The sequence below is a fragment of the Limulus polyphemus genome, unplaced genomic scaffold (genome assembly GCF_000517525.1).
Source record: "Limulus polyphemus unplaced genomic scaffold, Limulus_polyphemus-2.1.2 Scaffold429, whole genome shotgun sequence".
In the NCBI taxonomy this organism is placed as follows: domain Eukaryota; kingdom Metazoa; phylum Arthropoda; class Merostomata; order Xiphosura; family Limulidae; genus Limulus; species Limulus polyphemus.
In genome coordinates, this window is record NW_013666039.1 from 520,594 (window position 1) to 531,188 (window position 10,595).

General features: G+C 32.0%; 1 protein-coding gene across 1 annotated transcript in view; it reads left to right on the forward strand.

The window, feature by feature from the left end:
- The first annotated feature begins 1,071 nt into the window (after positions 1 to 1,071).
- LOC106458213 (max dimerization protein 1-like) overlaps positions 1,072 to 10,595 on the forward strand; it is a 37,622-nt gene continuing 28,098 nt past the window's right edge. Inside the window, 3 exon segments of the mRNA XM_013917689.2 lie at positions 1,072 to 1,274; positions 1,536 to 1,629; positions 9,371 to 9,400. Of these exon segments, the coding sequence (XP_013773143.2) occupies positions 1,220 to 1,274; positions 1,536 to 1,629; positions 9,371 to 9,400 (179 nt within the window). The 5' untranslated portion in view covers positions 1,072 to 1,219.

A 10,595-nucleotide genomic window follows, 5' to 3' on the forward strand; every position in this document is an offset into this window, starting at 1 on the left:
AAACAAGAGGGCGTGAGAATTGTCACGTGATCTCGATGACGCAACAATATTATATTGTTTTAACAGTGGGCGTATATACCTATCATATACATCCAATTACAATATTACAGCTTCTAAACCAACTGGAACTAACAAACGAACATGATTTCCAGTGAAAAAACTAACGATTATGTTGGAAGCTGGTTGCTAAAACCATTTAAGACCAGAAACTATCAGAGGCCCATTTTGAAACAAGTAAGACCAGGGTAGGCCAGTATCATAGCTAAATTGGCATATATGCTGGTTATGTCAGTAGGGATATATAGTCAACTACCAAATTTCTCTCTCTTTCTATGTTTATATCAAATTCCGCTATTTTCAATTTAATCTTAAACAAAAGTTTTTCCAGTGTAAGTTCTTTGTAGAGTTGTATATAAAAACTAAAATTACATGTTAACTATTTTGATGCAAAGAACATCATGCGTCGATTATGAAAGCCAAATATTTTGAAGGATTTAATTATCAAACTAGCAATTTAGAACAGCTGCATTTCATCAAACCTAATTTAGAATTCGACAAGTATTTTAGAAATCAAGGTTGGAGATTAGCAAATGGATTATTATATAGAGTTTGGAGTATACTAGTATAATAGCAGTAGAAAATTAGGTAGACAAGATGCCTTGTTATCTCTTGGATATGAAATATTGACATTTGTTTTCGTTTGCCATGACAGAACAGTCTTTTAATCATTAAGGAGTTTGTGGTGAAATGTTGAGATTTAATTTTCAATAAGATAATCAGTGCTATAAAATTTCCAGATATTTTCTGAACTAAGCATGTGCAGTTATTTTATAAATTAGCGTTCCCGAAGCTTGGCTTTTCCAATTTTCAAGAAATCGTACCTCAAATGGCATGATAAGCACGTGGATTACTTGTGAGAGAACTGTCGTACAAATGTTTTCATTGATTGGTCAGTAATGCCGAACTTCCTCCGAAAAGTTTCCGAAAAATAGACTTGTATGAATTGACCAATGAGCTATGACATACTGGGGAAGCTAAAAAAGAAAAAAAAGTACGAATACGCCCGAAGTTTCATGCCGACTAACAGTCGGATTTATTATTCTTAACTCCAAACAAAACAAACGTCAGAGGATGTTGTATGTAATAAAAGTGTTCGGAAGAAGGGATCGCCATATTCGTGTATATATTGAGTTATATAGTGTTCTTGTACTTGATTGAAATGAGTATTGCCGCACTTTTACTAGCTGCTGAATATTTGGATCGAAGAGAAAGAGGTGAGTATTGTAAAAATATATGTGATCGGTGTTTGTTTTAATATTAGAGTAAAGAGTTCAAAAGTAAAGGAAAATCAACATGGTGCTGTACGAGTGCGATTTAACTGAGTTTACTGTGTGTTATAGGGCGGCAATTGATCAGCTGATTTTGACGTGAAAAGCACGTTGGTTGCATTGCTTGCTAGGCCTATCGTGTAAATCTTATTGACAGATGTATATATACGTGGTTTTCAATTATAATTTTAAAATTTCTGTTTGCAGAAGCTGAACATGGGTATGCGTCAACATTGCCACACTCTCGTGATTTCAATCGCAGACAACCGAAGTCTAAGAAATCCCAGGGAAATCTTAACAGGTAATAGTATTAGTAATAGTATACATTTTATTTATTTTTACTAACTTCTAATATTATATATATATATTATTAAATGAAACTGGGTAATTTTATCCTTGACCAGAATTAAATAACACGTTTTTTTACGTAACTGCTAGCACACTTTTTTACAGCATTTTCTTAGTACGGAGGAATGATGTAAAAAAACAAATTTCTGTGTCAATATTGTGCAATCAATGAACTTACTTTTTGCACTTTACAAAAGTAATAAATATATTATGTGACAAATTAAATTATTTTAAGATTGTGTACAAATTTATCATTTGTAATTAATAGTTAACATTCAAGACCTTTTACATTTGCTGTATTATTTAATATTTATTTGCCTTTCTATATATAGAGAGGATGATTTTAAGAACCCATGAGTGAAAGCATAGGAGAATATGTTATAACTTATAGTATGTTAGCCACCACATCTGCTATATCCAGTGCCAAAGAGGCCTTTTGTCCATTACTAGGGTTCATCAAGCTGAAGGGATATGATAGACACATTTGTGGTCTTGGCATTACATGTATCATGAATTTTCATAAAGAACAACTGTTCTGGTGTTTGTTCTTGATATGTAGTAAAGTTTCACATAACATCTTCCTCAGAGGTCTGGGTTTTGTTCAGAACACTGTTTGTTACTGTTATCGTTAGTATCAGAAAAGTATTTTTGTCTTTGAGGAGGTTATTTAATGTGTCAGTTGAAAATTTTACAGTAATCTTGACCACAGATCAACATCTAAATTTAAAAAAGTCCTTCATATATTCTGCAGACTGTATAATTATATTGTGAGCATAGGTTAAATCAAATATCATAAAAATGTGTAATTCCCACCTCAATATGGTTCTGGAAAAACAATAATGAATGGATGAGAACACAACAGATTGGTGAATTGGTCACATTTATTTGGGGACACTTCATATTTCTGAGACATGTGGATACAATAAAACACTAGCAACATGAATTTATCATAAAAGTTGATTAGTAATAGTTAGTAATTAAGATAATCAAACTGTAACTGACATTTTTTTGTAATCATAAGTATCCATGTCTTTCTGTTGTGTAGGCTTGAAAAATTGAAAAAAGTGTCTTTTTCTCTTTACCATATTTGTAATCACTATCAAAATAAGGTGTAGAATACTCTATAGGAACTATTAAGATCTCAATTGAGTCTGATGTTGGAAATGCTATGAATAACTCATTACTTTCTATTTTTTTTCTCATAAATTGAAACACTTTTTATAAGGAAATTGAAAAGGAATTTTTAATTTTTTTGTTTGCAGCTGGTACCTACATAAATAATATATAAGTACAAGTACCAGGTATCAGCCAATTTTGAAACCACAATTGAATACATGCTGACTATCATTTAGGATACCATATTTTTCAAAATGTTTTTGTAATTCTTTCATCACACTCTCCAGAATTTTTCCAACTATAGAATTAAGACTAACAGGTCTGTAATTTTCAAGGCAATTCTTACCACTCTTTAAAAATAGGAGTAACATTAGCAACTATCTAGTCCTCTCTTACCCATCCACTGTCTGTTGACCCCATCTTTGACCTCCTCCAAAACTGTTTGAAAAATCTTTATTGGCCCTGGTACTTTATTTATTTTTAATCTTTTAATCTTTGTATTTACCACCAACAGATTAATATTTACAAAATACAGGCCATATTTAGAATGCTCAGTTTCAGGAATAATACGAATAAGGTCTGTTCTAAGAGAAGAAAACTTTTAAAAGCTCAGCAAAAACCTCATCACCAGTATCCGTTAATATACTTGCCATACATTATAGGGACCACATCCTGTGACCCTATGCACTGTAAAGTGTTGGAGCAATTAGTCCTAACACCAATGTAATGGTTAATAATAACCTAATCATGCTCTTCCAAATTTGTCAGTGCATTTATTGAGGAAGAGAGGATTGACTTAATGGTATTGCCTGCACACTCACTGGATTTCTGGGACTTTTAAATTTGTATTGAAAGATGTCACATCCAGTCAAGTGGCTCCAAATACTGGTAATGCTTTTAGGGGAGTGGCAAAGGTACTTCAGGATCTTCTGCACTCCCTGGTAACATCAGTGGTGCTGTTTGTGGTGACCATACTCCAACTTAATGCTGAAGTGACATTTCATTATCTATAAAGACGCAATGTCTCTGTTGCTATCTATTTATTTACAAACATAGGTCAAATGTATTTTAATTTGCATGATGAATCATCAGATGCCTGATTTATAAGTGAACTGAGGAGGGTTATTGCCATTATTTTGTAGCATTGGTTTTTGCTTTATCATAACTAAAATATTAAAATATTCATTTATTGTTTAATTGTTTTGTACAGTGTTAATTAATGTTGCATATGGGTCCTGGAAATCATGGAAAATCATCTTATTTTTAAAAAGAATGACAGGAGTATCTTGGAAATTACAGACCAGTTAATCTTAATTCTATAGTAGGAAAAGTCTTAGAGAGTATGATCAAAGAACAACAACAATAATAATGATGATGATGATGATAACAGTAATGACAATAATAATAATTTCAAAAAATTATATTATTACAAATTATTATATTGGAAGCTTATCAATATTGATGATCATGAAATTGTGTATTGCCAGGTATGTAGTATTTCGAGGATCATTCCCAGCAACTTATATCAAACACATGCCCATTGACATTAAACAAGAATGGTGATTGATATTTATTTTTTCCATTGCAAAAGTTTTGTTCAGATCATTTCATCAAGTTTGAAGACAAATCAGTCTCATAATTTACTATTATTCATTCTCTAAGTCAAGTGAGAGGTGATCGTAGCTCATCAATTTTCAAATTTTTGGACTGCTGGGTATTTAGTATTTGAAAGATCATTCTCGATTGCTGGATATCTAGCCACTGTGTAGTTGCATACTTGTGTGAATGTTTGGCTATGACATGAGTCATGTATTATTCCCATTCTAGGTTGAAGGCTGATATTTTTGTTGTTTACACAAATAATGATAGTGTCTTTAAGTCATGGGTGAATATTTTTTCAAATAAGTGTCCTTAAAATATGGGAATAATTTTGAAAAATTGTGAAAGAATTTTGGATAGAGGAAAAGTAAAAAAATTGGAAAGGAAAGGAGAAAGAAAAATGAAGAAGGAAAGAGAAAGGAAATAGGGGAATAGAAAAATATGGAAGAAGAAACTGTATATTGGCTATTGAGTTTTGTTGCTGAAGCTATGCAGCTATTGTTAAGCAGTCAAACACAGTGAAAAATTGGAGAAAAAATTTTGTGACCCTTAATTTAGTGTACAGGAAAAAATCTGTAATTTTTGAAAGAATATTTATCCCTGTTTTAAGTGGTGTATTCTTAACAAAGTACTTCTAATTGATTAATCTAGTGAGTGCTTAACATATAAGAATTTGATTATTTTGCCAAACATCAGCCAGAAGTTTTGAACACAGTACCTGACTTCCTGTTTGTTTTTATAACTCACACATTAAATTAGAGGATGTACCTTTAAGTTCACATATCATAAGCTAATAATCATATTAGAAATGTAAAACTTTCTTCAATGATGCATAGCCTGTCTTTTCCGAATCTTAAAGCTTGTGTGCTCTCATCCTGTTGTCTTCAGAATATAGCACAAAGAAATCAGTATCTCACAGATACTCTTGTAAGCTTCACACTTGCCCTTCTTTTCTCGCGTCAAAAGCTAAGGTATCTTAACTATAAGCATAAAATAACCCTTTCATTCTTGGAATCATCCAAGTAGCATCCCTCTGAACTCTTTCAAACAAGTCAATATATTACTTGTTATCCTTTTGAAGATAAGGATGACTGCTTTGAACACTTTTTGTCTTTTTTTTTAATTCTGACAATAATTGTAACACAGAATTTCTCCCTCAACCAGAGGTGCCTCAGTGACAGGGATCAGACATAAAAAATCAAAAATTATTTGATTTTTATGAAACCTATACAGGATGTAGCATACAATAAGATATGATGATTGTACTTTGCAGTTTTTAAATCAGACAAAAATTGACCATTATGACTAGATAGATCATCAGCAGAAACCCCATAGTTAATGACAGTACTTTTTTTGTGTGTAACTGATGTGTCTGCTACATGAGCCTCCTTTTTTTTGCCTATCATTGCATCTGTTTCTCAGAAAAGAGCCCAGTAGATCCTCAGCAGTTAGCTAAAAATCCTTCTGACCATGATTATCTGCATGTACAAGGTTCTCAAATGTTCAACTTGCAACCTTTACTGTTGTGGATATGATCAAAATGGATTTTTTTGACAGCCCTTGTTGAGGCAAATCCAAAATTCATCTATCAAGCCCTAAAATGCTGTGGCAGTGCTCAAAAATATGTTTGGTGCTAAGAAGGATATCATTGATAGTTGGAATAGCTTTCTGCCAGATCAGAAGAGCAACAAGATCTTCAACCTGAAACAGATAATGAAGAAAGATCTCATCATTTAATTTGAGAATCAAAAAAAAAGATATAATAATTTAGTGTTTGTGTGACCGTTGCTAAGAATTTAGTGCAGCCACTTCAAAACCCCATGTTTCTTTGATTGCTCAATACTCCTGACTGAAATGCATTACCATTAGAGAGATTGCATACTTGTATACAGCAGATTCTGAACTTTCCAACAGTTTATACAACACCTCCAAAAAAACAATTACCAGAATTTCTTGCCCTGCCATTCGAAAACACTACTTTGCTTCTGTTTGAGAGAGAGATCCCATGTTAATTATGCCAACTTTTTATTATTGGTATTGGGGCTCAATATCATTTATCAAAGTTTTGCTAATCTATTGTTATGTATATATTTCATTCTTTATTGGGTGCTCAGAGTTACCATGGGGTAAGGGCTACATTGAATGCATGAATATTTTTAATGGTTGTTCAAAAAAAAATTTAAATTGGTGATATTTTGAATGGTTGAATTGTTTAAAAAATACAAGCTCAAGTTTGCAATCAAAGTGTAACATTTTTAAAAGTATACTTGGCATTGATATAATGAACAAAATTAAACTATATATTATTGTAAATGCTACTGTAGTAATTGCCCATTCAACTGAGTGTTGAGTGTCAGTCAGAGATTATGAATACTTTTCACACAGATACCTCTGCAACTATCACAGCCAAAAATGCCCATAATTATATTTCACTGGGCATTTTTATGTCTTGAAACCAAGTCCAAAAACTATTTTTTGCTATGGTATGGAACTTTCACCATTAACTATATGTCAAGAAATCCTCACCTGCCTTAAAAGTAATCCAGCTTGGCCTGATGGTAAAAGCCAGTGTGTTTTGTTGTACAAGTTAAAGGTTACTACAGTTATTCTAAACAAATGTCTTATTTGATATTGCTGATGAACATGTACTGTGGTTCAGTTGAGAAACTTATTTGGGGGAAAGGGGGACTTCACTCTGCCTTAATTTAATTAATAGGGCATCAGTCTTAAAACATTGATATGAACCAGTGGTACCAGTGTCAAGCTTTGGTCAGGGTATAGTGATTTTGACATGTTTCACACCTTATTGGAGTTAATTATTCTGTACCTTCTGTATTTTAGGGAGATCCTAATTTTACCCAGTAAACTAAACAGTACAGTAGTCTTGCTTGTAGTTTTATTTATTTTCTTTTATATTTTGTTTGGGGGATCAGGTAATCTACGTACTGCAATGCCTATGGTTATGATAGTCTTTAATGGTTTCTCCTCTAAGGTTACTATGAATATGACAAAAGACATATGAGATGTGTAATCCAGACCTACCATTAAGAAAAGGTGAAATATGTAAAAAAAACACACACTATCTTTTATTTATTATACTTAAGGTATAACATATGAAAAGGGAATATAAAAGAAAATACATACATACATGCATGTCAACATTTCAACAGAGTTAACCCAGTTAGATGCCAGGTTAACTTTAGTGATCATCAATGTATGTGTATTTTTATATGTACACCCTTTTTATCTATATCATAGTATTTATTTACAAAATGTGTTGGCTACATCCAGAATTTTAGATATTTATTATGCTTACTTTTAACATTTGCTTTTTTATTTCATGAAATAGATAATCGTGGATTGAAAGAGTAAGAAAGAGATAAGTAGATATAATTACAGAAATCTTCATTTCTGCTATTGTTAAACTATACTAATTATAAACATTATTTAACACAAATTATTAGTAAGATTTTGAGATTATTACTACCAATAGAATGCCCACATTCAAGTTGTTAAAATGTTCTTAAGTACTTTTGAATAAACAGATCAATTAACCAAATATTTTATATTTTCTATATAATTTTGAGGTATGTTGCAACTTCTGAAGCTGGGTGATTAAGTTGATTCATCAATATAATAAAATACCTATGATCATATATTACGTAGATTAGTGTCACATCAATCATCAGCTAGTGTTTCTGACTATTCCAACTATACAGTAATCAAAATGTTGCCATTACAATTTTTCATTATTATTGATTAATTCAAGTTTATTCAGCATAATTGATTAATGTCATGACTCATTAAAATAGTCAACTTATCAAAATAAGAGTTTCTGATTATTCCAACTATCCAAGTAATTGAAACAGTGTCATTATATTTGTTTTTGTTAAACACAAAAATACATAATGGGCTGTCTGTGCTCTGTCCACTGCTAGTATCAAAACCAGATTTTTAGCATTATAAATGGCTATTTTTCTAGCCATCTCATATAAATTGAATGTAATCAATTGATGACTTCAACAATTAATCAACTAGCAAATTCACTAATCACCCAACTCAACTTGCAACTTTCATAAAAAATGATATGTATTATTTATACCTTTTGTAAAAAATGTACATTTAGCAATGAAGATATTAATCAAATGTTGGTATGATGTCTTCCTCATTTTAATAGATTATTGGTAACAGATCATGAAAGGATGAACTATAATATATCAAAGTGTACAAACAATAAATGCAAGTATATATATTTTGGATAAGAGTGGTCTTGTATCATTTTTATGTCAGTTATTGTACAATTTTTATTGCTCATTAGATACATCGTGAAACTTTTTCTTTCAGTAGATTGAAGGATTATTTTAATTTTTTCATTACAGTTTTCATCTAAACCTATCTGTTAGACTGCTACACTTCTTGTCTATTGTTAGAAACATAATGAAGTTTCACTGGCTTTGGACATATACCCAATATGCTTGATTTGAAAATTGAAAATGCAAAGCTTAACCTGTAATACTTGCATAAGACTTATTATATATATTGCTTTAAATAAAAAGTAAATTATATGTCCGGTCATCATCATCTGCTTATAGCTGCTCCACCCAGGAGATTAGCTGTCAGTGCTCACCATCCACATCTGTTCTGTGCTTTCCTTACACAATCACTATAGTTGGACTGCAACCACTCTGTGACATCTGTGGCCTATTTTTTCCATGGTCGACCTCTCTTTCTACAGCTTTCCACCTTGCCTTGTGTCAAAGTCCTTTAAATCTCATTTGTTCTGATAATGTGTCCTAAATACTGACACTTATTTTTGGATGTCTGCTTTTAGTTTACACTTTGTTTTGTCCATTTTCAATATTTCTTCATTTGTTTTAAACTCTGTATATGATATTTTCAATAGCTTGTAAAAGAAGTGATTTAAAATATTATAAATAATAATTCAGAGTATTTAATATTCTTTTTTTTCCTCTTTTTAGGACAACGCACAATGAGCTTGAAAAAAACAGGTAAGCTTATTAGTGTATCTTAAATGTGTAGGTTGGAGATGAGCTGTGATTAAATTGTTTCATATAAATATTGATGATACATTAAGATTTGTTACAATAACTAGCTTAATTTATCATGTCTTATAAGTGCTAGCATATATTTTAGTTAAAATAATTAGTATCATTATTGTAAACATGATAATTCCGATATGATATCTTACCTCCGCTAACATAATAGCTTTTCTTGACTTGGGCTGCCCTCTATGTTTGCAAATTTTCACTTGTCACTAGCCTTGGTACTCCCACCTACCCTCACATGAGGCAGCTGTGTGATAACATTCAAATGAGCATGCAACAACCCTCCATTGATAGGAGTATGGTACAACTCCTAGCACAGCTGACTCCTGTGTAACATAGCTCAGTCTCACTTCTTGATTGGCACTTATGGTGTTAAGACATGATTTTCACTCATGCTTTTCTTCATGGAATTTTCAATCAGTTAATTGTTTTTTATGATAACTTAATTCTTGTGTTGTTTTTTTACATTTGCTACACTTCAGTTCTACTAATTTCGTTTGTACACATTAATATTATGTCTTAAATTTTTGTGCATGTTTCTTTGGAGCTCTCTGTGTGGTTTTTTACTTCCACTCATAGTTATCATGAATTCTGAGTTTAACATTACAACTACTACCACTGCTGTTCCTACTGCAGTTAACCTTACTTCCTCTACAATGACTTTGTGTCCTTAGTTATTGGTGGAAGACATTACAGCCTTTGTTTGCCAGAAGTTGGCTACCTTCATGCAGGCTTCTGATTTGCCTGAAGGTTATCCTGTCATGCCTTGTTCAGGGGTACCTGATCAAAAGGATGATGATTTCAGCAGCCTGTTTCTCTCCCTATCCTACACAGTCATGTTTAGCTCCAGTGGATGTGCCCAGGTTTCCTTCTCTTCTCCTGGAGTTGATCAACCAGGTTTTTTTTTCCCATTTGCTTTAATTCCTCTCCTTCTCTTTTAACTCATTCAACCCAGACTCGTTCCCTGGGACTGACCTTGTAACCATTTTGTACTTGTTATAGTTTTCATGCTATAACTTTTAAATTAGTAAGCAAATGTTAATGAAACTTGACAGTTTATCAGTAAACATTACAATGCTTTCATAAACAAAATATCTAATTTTTATTAAGTCTTATGGTTTGTAAAGCAATGTTTCTC